Consider the following 13,652-nt stretch of genomic DNA (forward strand, 5'->3'; position numbering starts at 1 on the left):
AATGGAAGCCTCCAGCTCTGTGCTCAGTGTGGTTCTCAAGCTGTAGACAGGGGATTGCTTTCTCCATCTGGGATTTCTCTCTCTTCATTCACTAAATGAACCAAAAAATCTGGTGTGGAGCAGATGTAACCATCAAAGGTGGAAGCTGTTGCTTGCCTGTTTCCCAATAGGACAAAGGCCCTCCTCTCCCTGGGAGTGCCAGCCCAGGCACTAGAGTTAGTAGAACTTCTGTGAGGAAAGCTGTTGAGAAGGGAACTCGTGGCACAGAGAGAATTTCCTCTAATGATACAGCAGAGAAAACTTGGAGGGCCTGTGAGGGAGGGATGGAAGTCGGGTTCTTTGCTTCTTCATGACAGGTGGAGGTTCTCTGTGAGACCCGTGGGAACATTGAACCCATGCCTTGGACTCCCACTAGTGGCAGGATGAGGGATAACAGGCAGAAGTCCCAGGGAAGCTTGAGAAGCTTCCAGTGGTATGGGAGCAAAGGATGTTGGCCTAGTTTCAGGCAGAATCTGCCATGATTCTGATCTCCAAGTGCAGAGACACAAAGCCTGATGGACCACAAGAGAATGGCAAGGTGTTTCTTTAAACACAGAACATTTGAAGTTTTTGTCTACTATTGGCCCATATGTAGATATTCATATGCACACAGAGGCCACCTCGACTGTAGTGGGGGTGGGGGTGGTAATACCTGATTGGACATTTCTGAATTTGTTTACAGAAAATATTGAAGAGGATGAAACACCAGCACAAGGACTTGTTGCTGACAGGTAATAGTGAATGATTAAGAGCTGGCAACAAACAGATGAAGGAGGCCCAGGGTCTGCTAAAGAACAGAAACGGGGCCGAGACAGTCATGGAGTTGAGACACACGCATAAACACAACTGCAGATTGTGTTGAGTCCTTCCTTGCCAACTAGGAAATCCCCCTGTTAAAGTGGTTGTCTGCTGTCCTGGTCCTAGTTGCTGATAGGATCCATCATGAACTCACAGCCTTAGGTGTTGCCTGCACACACAGGGAACCCCTGTTCTCTGCTTTCTGGAAAAGCAGAGGAAGATGCGCACCTGCTTTCTACAGAGTTAGCTGAGGTTCTCATCAGAGAAAACTAGCAGAGAGGCCATGTGCAAAGGGAGCAGTTAGGAAGACTCCAGCCACGTTCAACTGCAGAAAAGCACCTCTACAAAGCCATGTTTGCTGTCCTGTGACTTGGTTAAGAGAAGGCCCAGAAGGTAGCACATCTCCAGAATCTGCCAAGCCCCTAGGACCTTGATCACATGGCTGCAGGACACTGCAACAACCCAACCTGAGCACAGGGTGTCAGCCCGCATGGCTGTCAACGTGTGCTTGTGCTGTGACTGCACCATGCAGCGACAGTGGAGGCTGCTTCCACATTAGCTGCTGTGTATTGAGTGTGATGAGCAGAGCCTGAACTCTTCCCAGGCCCTCTCCCCCTAGGCAGCCACACGGTGTCCAGAGTGGAGGGAACTGCCTCTCTGCTGTCTATGACCGATCGCTTATGCACCCCATCCAAACCAGCCAACTCCCTGGTGTCTCTTCCTTCTTGCTTTAATCTCTGTCATCCTTATCCCACCTGGCTTCTCAGGGAGCTCTTGGAAGTGGATGAAATGGAAACCGCACAAAGTTCACAGCAGGAAACATCTACCACTGGTGCTGTTGACCACCTGCCGAGTGGCTCCTGCCTGACTGGCCTGACTGAGAGCACTGAGCAATGGACTCGTGATGCTGAGGACACCCACAGTGTGCTAGGTGTAGACGGGGAACACGCCTGTGCGCACCAGAAAGAAGAACCTGTCACCGTTCTCCCAGGTAGCCTCTCCATTCTTTGTACACAATGGCTCTCAGGTTGAGGGCTGCTTTTGAGCACCGGCCCTGCAGACACAAGTTGGTTTCAATCAGGGTCCAGGTTGTGGCACTGAACATAGACATCAGGAGAGTCAAGGAGCTTCCCTCCCCTCAGATGCTGTCTGTCTCACTGCACCCTAGCCTATGGGAACACACAGAGGCCCTGTGTAGGAAGTGCCTTTCAGACACTCTAACTTAGAAATAATGCCTGCTGTCACCTGCAGTGATATCATTCTGCTCTACTGCTGCATCCCTGGAGTTCTAGCCCCATGCAGGCTTTTGGTGACACTTCTCATGTGTGGGCCAAGTTGTGATCCTAGTTTCATTACTGCCATCCCTAGTCTCTATCTCCTTTAAGACAGCTTATCTTAGCTATGCAATCATCTCAAAACCAGGGCATAAAGTCCTTTATACCGTACTTCCTGTACAGTTCAAAAAACATAGCTCATCCAGGAACGTCCCTACAAAATCAAAGTTCAATGTTTCTCTATAACTACATAGATTTATTTATGTGAGGTGTTATGGAGTTCATTCAGCCTTCTATAGAAACTCCTCTCCCCTAATTCAGCATGATCAGTCTGATAGGATGAGTCAGTACTATAGCAACACTCAAAGATTTTAGATCACTAAATCCTAAAGGGCCTGGGGAGAGAGCTCTTGAATTGCTTGTATTGTTCCCATAGACAAGAGGGAGATTATTCATGAGCCACTCTTAGAATAGCCAAGATTCTGTGTGGCATCAAAGAGGTTTCAATTCCAGGGCATGCAGACTCCATGCATAGCTCTCTCCCAGTGTTCTACCTCCTCTCCACAGTCAGCAGCCTGGGTCCTTCCATGAGAGCAGCCTGACAACTGCAGTTTGCCTCCTAGGATGATCTTGGGCTGTGAGCTCAGAATCCCTGAGGACCATGGCAGGCTGTTTCTGTCCCCTTGGTAGTAGTGGCCATTGGATACCCGCATCTGACCCAAAACCTGCTTAACCTGGTCAATCTCTCTGAATTTGTTTGCAGAAAATCAATATGACGAAGTGGAGGTACAAATGCAAGATATCACATACACCTCCAGGTAACTCAGAGGCCGAGTAGACACTGTAGCATGGACTACTAGGGAATTGAAATGCTGGAGAAACTGGTGACTAGAGCCATTTGGAAGATTCAGCCAATGATGAAATGGCTCTGTTCATAACGTTCCCTTTTGTATTGTTTCCCTCTGTATCCCCCTTTGAAAGTCCCTCCCATATTTTAACCTGTAGTCTGATGACAAAGTCACTTCTGTACCTGTGTGTGTGTCTTCAGTGTCTCTGCCCTCCCATCTCAGCAGGGAGCTCCCAGAGCAGCAAGAGCGGGAAGACCCAGACGACGCGCTGGACGAGTGCTACCTCACTCCCTCGATTTTTCCGGTCGTTTCTGAGCCTGACCATTCCACGTGGAGCAGCTGGTGCTCCCTGGAGCATCAGGACGTGCTCTCTGTTCCAGATGCAGACCATGAGTCCCCCACTGTGAGGTGACACAACCCCCTCTGCTGGCCAAGGAGCCTGCACTACCCTTGCACTCATCACTCCCACCTGCCTGAGAGGGCTCCTGGATGTGGGAGGGTCTGAGACATTCTCATCATGTGTTCTTTTTCAACCAGTCTGTTGCACAGGTGTGGTTGGCCCATCCGGCTTTGCTGTCTTCCCATTCCTCGTGTGGCTTTGTCACTCAGATTCCAGTGCTCAGTTATTGCCAGCAGAATGTGACAGATGCACACCAACCTAAGCAGCACATCTCATGCTTGTCTCTGCCATCCGTTCATAATGAAGCAGACCCCTCTGCCCCCTGCAGTGTTGATCACACGAGTCATTCCCCGTCCCTGGCATGTGACATTGTTTCCTGTCAGAGCCAGCAGCACGCTTGTCTCCCTTGCAGTCAAGTTACTCCCCCTGTTTCATTGAGCCCAGCCACGTTCTCTGTCCCTTCAAAGTTGGCATCATTTCACCTACCACACGTACAGAATGTTCTGCCATTCCCTTAGTAGTGTGTCCCCAGGCTGCAAGTCTGAGACCTGTGCTTAGAGATTCCATGAGTAGCCCAGTTTTCTCTTGTGCTGCACACATTCACTCTGATCCCCAGAACTGAAAATTCACCTGTTCCACCTTTTATCTTATCCTCAATGTACAGAATATGGTAAACCACAAACTACCAAGATAGCTTGATTGAGAACCATGGGCACTGCACTTCCTCTCATGGGAAGGAATCACACTAGGAACCACGCATCTCCAGAGAATATTACTTTAGAGTTGATTTTATATTATGAAAGGCAGAATTAGAGAGAGAAACAGGGGGAGAGAGAGATTCAGCTCTTGTATACTCTGGTCTGCTCCCTACATGGCCACAATGGCATCGGCTGGACCAGGCCCAGGGAGGAACTAGGAGTTTCATCCAAGTCTCTTTGTGGGTGCAGGGCCCAAGTACTGGACCATCTTGTACTGCCTTCCCAGGTGCATTAGAGGGATGTGGATCAGAAGTAGAACAGCCAGGACTTGAACCGGCATTGTCATTGGATCCTAGGGTGGAAGGCAGCAGCTTTACCTGCTATGCCGCAGCACCCACGCATGGGAAAATTTATGTTTCATTTGTGTAGGGAATCAGGTCAGCGGTTATTGGTGTGATGACTGGAGGAATAGGGAGGTTTAGCTCATGTGTCAAGAAAAATGAACAAGCTAGTTCCCTCAGAAATGACCTCAACCCTCTCGACAACTCCTATCTGAGAGGTCGGCAGTGACACTGAGGATACTGGTGTGCTGTGTTAGCGCAGGACAGCGCATTGTACAGGCCTTGAGGGGATCATCCTGGATGACTGTGCCTATTTGAATTCATTTGCAGAAAAGGAAAATGACAATGATGACGTGGAAGTGGAAACACAAGCCCTGTCACACTCCAGGTGAGTCTTAGGAACCCTGGGCAGCGAGCTTAGTGCTGACACGGGCAGACTCCAGGTCCAGAGAAGAAGAGCAGTGCCACTGCGCATCTCCCATCCATTGTGCCAACCCTTCGGTACCCATCAGCACTGCTCTCTGCCATTGTTAGGCTATTAGTCTGGGTTTCCACTTCTCCCTACCTTTTCCATGTAGTGACCTGCAGCAGGCTGACCCCATGAGGGAGCCTCTCCAGGGATTCCTTGCCATCATTGCCTCTCTCACGTGCAGTGAAGGGCAGGGTGCTGCTCACAGGTCTCCTCTTCTCATGAGCTTCTCTGCACCCCATTAATCACGTGAAACCACCTGTCAGAAAGTAGTGCCTCAGCACGGAGAATAAGACTGATGGCTAAAGCCGTGATAGTCTCCAGTATCCCTCAAGGTGAATACATTGTCTGCATGTAATTTACATAAATCTGTTGAAGCCAGTTTTCATTTTCCAAATACTCATGGGTACTAGTGGACCAACTGAGAGTCATTTCTCCAGCCTGACTTCCTAGTGACCTCATCACAGAGGAAATCCTCCGTTTCTCTCTGCTTCTGTCTCCATACCCTTTCAATAGCTCTGCTACTCACCTATCACCTCAAACTTAATACTCTTTCTCCAAGAAGGTGAGAGTTCTGTTTGCCCGTTTACATTGAGGTCAAGCAGTACAAATAAGCATAAAGAAGTCTACAAGCACACATAGATTTAATAACATTGAATATTTGGCTGTAGTTGATTCATGTGTAAATATTATATATCTACACACACCTACTGTTCTCAGTGCAGGCAGTGGGGTTTCTGTTTTACCTGCCTACTGTTTGCCATGTGCTTCATATGAGCACTTCATTTTTCCTCACATAAAGGCTGCCTTGTGTTAACGTTCAGTTTGTCTACCCCAGGTGGTTCAGCAAGGAGCCTCCTCAAATGGAAGACATTGCATCCTGTCTGCACTGTTAGTAGCCAGTCCTCCCCAGAAATGGACAAAGTTGTGGGTGGCCCATTGCTCAGCTCAGCTACTTCTGGAAGGCCTCCTCTTAGGAACAGCTTGGAAAGGGGCTTTCTGTCCCCTTTCTGTTTCTCACCCACCTTTCCCTCCCTCCAGTCACATCAGGGAGATTCCAGAGATTGAAGATCAAGATGTCTCACAAGACTCTCACGGTACGTGTTTGACTCCTGCACTTCTTCCGGAAGCTTCTGACTGGTCACCCCACCTTGTGTGCATTGCAGTCATAGACCAATCCTTTGCCTGCCCCTTGTCTGTAGACTCAGTCCACTTGTTTCCCCAGACATGCCAGTGATGTGGGTGGTACGGGTATTCATACTTAAAACTTTTCTTCTGTAACAAATTGTGTTGAGAGAATTTCAAATATCAGTAGGAAAGTTCTGGTCTGCAAACAAGAACTTCTAAAGGCCCTGCACTACATCTCCCACTAGGAAGACGTTGGTGTGCTTCGTCCCTGAGCAGGGTCAGCACCTCATTGAGGTTCTCAGATAGAACTCCAGCTCAGGAGTGCCCCATGGCCTGAAAGTTCCTGGTCTCTCACCTCAGGCTTTTTGCACTCAGGGTCCCAGTGAGGCATGCCCATCTCCATTTCTGTCAAAGATGGTTGCTGTTTCGCAGAACAGAGTTCCCTGGATGAACATTTCTAGGCTCCAGTTGTGCCTGGGATGTCTGACTGCAAGAATACAGGAGCTGCTGATGCTCATAAAGCCCGAGCAGTTTGGTTGGCAGTTTATGCACAGAATGATCACTTTTGAGAGTAGGTCAACCTTCATCTCTGTCCCTGGTGACTGCTCTGTCCTTGTACTCGTATCCCCAGTGAGGATGAGTGAAGTCATTGCTACATGCCAGACCTACAGACTTGTGGTTGTAGACTCAAAATCCTGAATTGAGCTGTAAGCAGGAGTTAGAATTCATTATTGTTTATTTGTTATGGAACAGAGTAGTGACCATTTCACAGCAAGCTCAGCAGCATGTGCCCAGGTGCTGTTTGCTTCCTCTTGGTTAGAAGCTTGGACAATAACTGTTGCCACTTGCTTACTTTTTATTCAATCTGAAACCTCAGCTCTGCCCTTTGACTTCCATGCTTGTCCAGGCCACAGCATCCATATAGGCATCTCTGTCCTTCATGTTCTCAATGGTGTTTCCATTTGAAGATGAATTGACCAGGGAAGAGTTCATCCAGAAATACATGCTCTTGAGTTGCTTGTATTGTTCCCATAGACAAGAGGGAGATTATTCCTGAGCCACTCTTAGAATAGCCAAGATTCTGTGTGGCATCAAAGAGGTTTCAATTCCAGGGCATGCAGACTCCATGCATAGCTCTCTCCCAGTGTTCTACCTCCTCTCCACAGTCAGCAGCCTGGGTCCTTTCATGAGAGCAGCCTGACAACTGCAGTTTGCCTCCTAGGATGATCTTGGGCTGTGAGCTCAGAATCCCTGAGGACCATTGCAGGCTGTTTCTAAGGGTTCTGGGCAGAGGTTATTGAGATGGTGATCCAACTGTGACCAGGGAGATTTGATGCCTTGCCCAGGTTGTCTCACCAAGCCCATCTCCTGATGTCGACTCAGTCCTCCTGGAGGATTTCCCTCAGTCTCCTGTTCTCTCTTGAGAGCAATCTGTCCCCTTGGTAGTAGTGGCCATTGGATACCCACATCTGACCCAAAACCTGCTTAACCTGGTCAATCTCTCTGAATTTGTTTGCAGAAAATCAATATAATGAAGTGACGATGCAAGAGCAAGATGGCACATACACTTCCAGGTAACTCAGAGGCAGAGCAGACAGTGTAGCATGGACTACTAGGGAATTAGTAGCCAGTCTTCCCCAGATAGAGACCAAGGTTTAGGTGGCCCATTGCTCAGCTCAGCCATTTCTGGAAGGCCTCCTCTTAGGAACAGCTTGGAAAGGGGCTTTCTGTTCCCTTTCTGTTTCTTACCCACCTTTCCCTCCCTCCAGTCTCATCAGGGAGATTCCAGAGATTGAAGATCAAGATGTCTCACAAGACTCTCCCGGTACGTGTTTGACTCCTGCACTACTTTTGGAAGCTTCTGACTGGTCCCATTCTAGGAGCACCTGGTCCTCACTGGAGAAACAGCATGTCTGCTCTGCTCTTGTTGTAGACAGTGAGTGCTCCATTGTGAACGGGAACACTGCACTGGTCTCCCAGGTGGCCTCTGTATTCTTGGGTTGCTGCACCTGTGTTGGGTGAGACAGACCACTGTGCACTCAGGCCCTGGGGACTTATCTCAGTCTGGATGTGGCTCTTGGATGGAGTTTGTTCATAGTCATCCAACGGGGGAAACCCTTGGCTGCCACCAGGCCCACTTTCAAGGTGCAGCTTTTGACTTCAAGACAGGGAAGGAGGGGATGGGAAGGCATGATGGCAAATGTGGAGCCACCACCATCTCTCTTGGAGAGGCTTCTTTAACAAGTCACTGTGATGTTCTTAATTTTGACAACAGTTGCAATTGTAAACAGCATCCTCCAAACTTCTCAGGCTTAAAGCTTTGGCAGTCTGTGCAAAGTTTCCTTAGTTATCTGAACTAGGTATCCTTGGTCGGCACACTGTTTTCTCTGAAAAAGCTTGGTGCTAAGCACAGCAGTCCGGTCCCACACCCTGTGTCCATGGTGTGGTTTTCATCTTCTGCTTAACAGCACTGATTTGTGCTCATATGTGGTCTGTAGTTTTAATCCAGTGTCTAAACTCGGCATTTTTTTCTCATGCAAAGCCTCCATAACCTTGCACCAGGACGGGAATCTATTCAGTATCTGAGTGAGGCTGAGGGGTCCCTCACATCATCACGGGCAGAGTGCCTCTTGTTGAGTAGGAGCCCTGGAGTATGGCTTCATGGTGGGGGGCAGAGAAAAAGTCCAATTTCCTTGAATCTGAACTTCGATGAGGTTTTACACTTTCTCTCAGGAGGAATCTTTAGGGTTTGAGGCACCTTCACTCATCATTCTGTAGGAAAATCAAGAAATCCTGATGCCCTTCCCTGTTTCTCAATGTTCTGCAGTAGAATTGGCAATGACAGTTGTCCCCCCAATGCTGTAGATCAGCAGGCACCTTTTCTTGCTGAGACCATGCACTTTTCCTCTGTACAGAGGTACAGAGATGTGCAGAGTCATCCCAGGTCACAGCGATTCACACCCAGCTATGCAGGCCACTCTCACGGGCATCTGTGCTGTGCTAGACCCTGTGCTGTCCTGATCCATGCAAGCCTCACTGGACCTCTGCTGGTGGAGATTCTGTCCCCACCTTGGGGAGAGGATCCTGAGGCTCAACAAGGTCACTGTCCCAGGTCGCCCCACCTTGTGTGCATTGCAATCATAGACCACTCCTTTGCCTGGTCCTTGTCTGTAGGCTCAGTCCACTTGTTTTCAGCAGACATGCCAGCGATGTGGCTGGTATTGGTATTCATACTTAAAACTTTTCTTCTGTAACAAATTGTGTTGAGAGAATTTCAAATATCAGTAGAAAAGTTCTGGTCTGCAAACAAGAACTTCTAAAGGCCCTACACAGCATCTCCCACTAGGAAGACGTTGGTGCTTCATCCCTGAGCAGGGTCAGCACCTCATTGAGGTGCTCCAGATAGAGCTCTAGCTCAGGAGTGCCCCATGGTCTGAAAGTTCCTGGTCTCTCATCTTGGGCCTTTTGCACTCAGGGTCCCAGTGAGGCCTTGAACTTGTCTTTGCCACAGACCCGTGGTTGTGTGGCTTTGGCTCAGAAACACCCAGTGCCAGGGCTTGGCAGTTGAGGAGGGTGGCAAGTGCACAGACACTGTCTCAGGAGGGAGATGTGTGTGCTAGGCCAAAGCAATGCCTTACCTCCCACCTGGGCTTTCTTCCTGACTTTTGTGTTTCACCTTAGCTTGCCTCTCCATTCTTCAGGTGCCTGTCACTAGGTTCCCACTTCAACTGACCAGAAAAGTGATGGTCACATAATATGTATTATCTATATGACATGCACTGAAGGCGTATATCCTATGAATAGATGTGCTTGGTGTCTGTTCAGCGAAGCATGTGCATGCATGAAATGCATGTGTTCTTGTGCTAGATTTGTCCATTCCAGCTGCCAGTGGTCCCCTGTCCTTGTCTCTCATTACAATGCCCTCCAGGTTTGATGATCCTGCGCCATCCTCCCCAAACCTTCCACAGATAGCCAGTGTGGTTTCTGTGCCTTAAAAGCTTAAGAGCTGTGTGTTTTATTAGTCCAACTTTGTTGAATATTCTGATCATCTGAGCCATGTTTATTACTTTTGCCTAGTGATAAATATTCAGTGAATATGTATAAAATGAACCCGAATGAAAACATTTTGGTGTCTGTGCAGATTTCATCTCCCACTTCGGACATGACTGTCCAGGGCCCCTTTCCTTACTTGTTGTCCCTCTGCTGCAGGCCTGACTGCCAGAGAGAGAGCATGAATACCAATCCTGACGGCTGTGGTTCTATTTCAGAACTGAGTTTAGTTGCTGCTCCTGAGAGGAAGACCCATTCCCAGCTGGAGGGAGGTCCTCACAAAGATCTCATCACCAGCACCTGTGAGAATCATAGCATCAGCCCCAGCGATGTCCCGAGTTCCCCAAAAGGAGATGTTATCAAAGGAAAATGGAAGCCCAGGAAATGGGAACTGGCCTGCAGGTTCCCTGGCCTGGAGATGAAGGCCAAACCACAGCCCACGGAAAGGAAAATCGCATGCCAATTCCCTGGCCTGGAGATAAAGGGCAAACCACAGACCAACATGTGGGCACTGGCATTCAGATTCCTGGGCCTCCCTGCCTAGGATCCAGAGGTAATCCTGTGTGTGTGTGTGTGTCTTCGATGTACTTATTCCTTCTTACACTGGCCACCAGATTGTAGCTCATTTCTGTTTGTTCAGATAGGGTAGAACTGTAACCTCTCTGTTTGGATCAATAATTTAAAATAGAAGATACAGGAAGAAATCCTTGTCCTGTAGAAACCTGACCCACAAAATAGGATACCTCCCCTCACGATCAAGTGAAAATGTTTCACGTTGAACTTTCTCCCTAAAACATGCTGTTCACCATCCACTAACTTGATTGCAAGTCCTCTATTGGGTTGAGAAATATACATTGAACAATCACATTTTATCTGATTTTATTCCTAGGCCAATTTCCAATGCAGATTCTTAGGTCTCATTCTCCCATGTTTGTCCTTCCCTCTGACATGTACACAAACATGATATTCTTAAAAAAAGAAAACTTCTTAGAAAAAAGTGATAAAAGAATGTGGAAACTCTAGGATGACTAAAAAGGTGCCTTTTTAAAAAATTCAGTTTCCCTTCAGAGTTTTGTGAGTCTAGCTACTGGGCACACTGCAGAACGGTCCTAGGTGGATCTGGATGTGGAATCATCTTCAGAGAAACCTGGTGTCTGTTCTATTGACATGAGTTGTGCTGTGGTTACACTCCAGGCTCCCTTTGCTTACTGCAGAAAACGTATCCGTTTGCTAAGGCAACAGAAAGCAGGAGGAAGTGGGGTGACATCACTCACTCCTGGTTAGGAAAGGTCAAGGGCCCTGGTTCCCCAGCCCTGCAGAGCTGGGCTGGAGTTCAGGGCAGGATTCTGCTCATTTGGCTGCCACTTCTCTCTCAGCAGCCCAGGGCTGCCCCTTCAGCCAGTCTCCCCACTGGAATTGAGTTTGCCCCTGGCCTCTGCCCCACTGTGGCCCAGATGCAGGCTCAGCTCTCACCTGGACCTGACCCAGCTCTCCTTTGATTTTTCTTCTCTCCCTCTTTCAGATCCCAAGTACAGTTGGAAGTATAGAACAGTATTGCTGATTGTAACATCCCCACCTCCTCAAAACATCTAACACAGGAGCTCCGCTTCAACAGCAACCAGAACACCAAGAACGCAATTTCAACCCCATGAACTGCCCTCGGCTATTTGTATCCACCAGGCTGCTTCCCTGAGAGCTGGCACCGTCTTCCACCTCCAATCCGAGCAAACACCTAAGGAGACCCAGGCCTGACTCCACAGCTGCTCCCGAGAGAACACCACCTGGCTCCTCTCCAACTGCCTCCTGTAGAGATCTGGGGTCAGGAGGAGCTGGAAGCAAACAGCATAGGACCCTGGGCACACACTGCCTTTGGATGGGGCGAGCTCGGTGTGGGCAGTGTCAGAGACACAGCGCCCTGCGCACAAGGCTGCGTGTGAGCAGAGGAGAGGATCGGACTCTGCAGGACGTGGACCCTGGCCCAGACAGCTGGCCCTCTCCTTCACACAGCCAGCGTTCCGCATAGAGGACAGCAGCAGGAGGAGACTTTGGGGCTCAAAAGGACAGGCAGGGTCTCTTTCCTCCTTTTGAACCCCAACCATCTCCCCCTTCTGCTGTCTTCCATGATGGGAACGCTGACTGTGTGAAGGTGGCAGGCCAGGTGTCTGGCTCGGGGTCTGCATCCTGAAGATCTCTGATGCTTTCCTCAATTTTGCACTCAGCCTCACTCTTTGGCCAAGCACCCGATGCAGGGAGTGCTGTGTGCTCCCTCCCACATCCCCGCAGGAGGCAGAGAACCTCTTGTGTGCCCATCAGGTCCCCTGGCCCTGGCATCGGTCAGTGGTGAAAGCTGTCTGTTGATCTGTACATCCTAAAGATGTGCTCCTTCCTCTGTATTCCTAACAACTGTGGAGAGGGTGACCCCTCAGAGCCTGAGCAAAAAGGGAGTGAGCAGCGGCCCTGGCGGAGGTCTGGTCATCAACCCAGGAGGTGGCCGTGGATGGGCGTGATAACAGCAAGTTCATGGTGATGAATGCAGCAGTGTGGCCGGGAGGGGCCCAGGTGGGCGAGGTGGGCTGAGCCTGCGTCAAGGAACCGGACACCTCTCTGAGCACTCCTCTCTCCACACCCAGAGTCAGGCAGCCCAGATGCCGGCAGGACCTCAGCCGCTGTTCCTACCAACTCCAGTAGTGTTGCAGGAGAACTGGGGGCTCCTGATGCAGGACGTGGGCCAAGGCATCCAGAGCCCCAGCAAACAGCAAGGCCGTGTTCCTGCCGGGCCTGAGGCAGCTGCAGGACTTGAGGGGCCATATGCCTGCCCCCTGTCATGGAAAACCAAGTCCTCGCAGATTCTGGACACCCGCTGCTTAGTAGGTGCTCCTGGGCAAAGAACAAACCGAGCCAATGGCACCGCTGCCCTGTGGTGGACCTGTTTCTCACAGCTACCATTCTTACTTCCACTGTCTGTCATGCCTGTGATCAAGACAATTGTTTTCCTTTCATGAAAATTGGGATCCTAGGGAGGGAATTGTGTTTCCACCTGAGTGTGGCCTCCTCTCAGTGTAACAGCTGCCTTAGACATCGTGTCAGCACATCTTGGGCACCCTAAAATCTACAACTTCTCATGAAGACATCGCTGTCCAGGCCCATAAGTGTCTCCAGTGTCCTGGAGTGTAACTGGAATCTCAAAAGTTTTGATTCAGATCCAAATATGTATTCCCTGTTTTAGTTAAGTGTTTTTAAAAAGAAAAACTCCAAAAACAATTAAAAATTAAAAAAAAAAAAAACCAAAAAATTTAAAGTAAAAATAGAAAACTGGTACTACACTGTTTTTTAAATAGGAAAAAGATTTAAAAAATTAAAAATTTAAAAACTACTAAAAAATTTAAAAAACAAAAATTAGAAAAAATGTCATTTAATTGTTTTTGAAAGGAAAATACTGAAAAAAATTAAAATTAAAAAACTTTAAAAACTTTAAAAACAATAAAAAATAGGAAAATACTAATAGGAAAATTAAATTGCCACTTTATTTTAGTAATTTTTTAGATAGGAAAATGTTACAAAATATATCAATTATTTTTTTAAAATTTAAAATCTGCAAAAAGAAGTA

At 48.5% G+C, this 13,652-nt stretch overlaps 1 protein-coding gene across 4 annotated transcripts in view; it reads left to right on the plus strand.

The window, feature by feature from the left end:
- The window catches only part of LOC133754980 (neuroblastoma breakpoint family member 6-like), a 54,445-nt gene extending 41,091 nt beyond the window's left edge, over positions 1 to 13,354 (plus strand). For 3 of the 4 annotated variants that reach the window (XM_062185306.1, XM_062185307.1, XM_062185308.1), the window contains 10 exons: positions 722 to 770; positions 1,605 to 1,828; positions 2,875 to 2,929; positions 3,182 to 3,367; positions 4,729 to 4,786; positions 5,909 to 5,964; positions 7,515 to 7,569; positions 7,765 to 7,820; positions 10,264 to 10,598; positions 11,568 to 13,354. In XM_062185306.1, coding sequence (XP_062041290.1) covers positions 722 to 770; positions 1,605 to 1,828; positions 2,875 to 2,929; positions 3,182 to 3,367; positions 4,729 to 4,741 — 527 coding nt within the window. In that variant the 3' untranslated portion in view covers positions 4,742 to 4,786; positions 5,909 to 5,964; positions 7,515 to 7,569; ... (1 more) ...; positions 10,264 to 10,598; positions 11,568 to 13,354. The remainder of the gene's footprint in view (positions 1 to 721; positions 771 to 1,604; positions 1,829 to 2,874; positions 2,930 to 3,181; positions 3,368 to 4,728; positions 4,787 to 5,908; positions 5,965 to 7,514; positions 7,570 to 7,764; positions 7,821 to 10,263; positions 10,599 to 11,567) is intronic. The other variant, XM_062185309.1, reaches the window with a different exon arrangement.
- The last annotated feature ends 298 nt before the right edge of the window (positions 13,355 to 13,652 follow it).

This window comes from Lepus europaeus, unplaced genomic scaffold (genome assembly GCF_033115175.1).
Source record: "Lepus europaeus isolate LE1 unplaced genomic scaffold, mLepTim1.pri SCAFFOLD_364, whole genome shotgun sequence".
In the NCBI taxonomy this organism is placed as follows: Eukaryota; Metazoa; Chordata; class Mammalia; order Lagomorpha; family Leporidae; genus Lepus; species Lepus europaeus.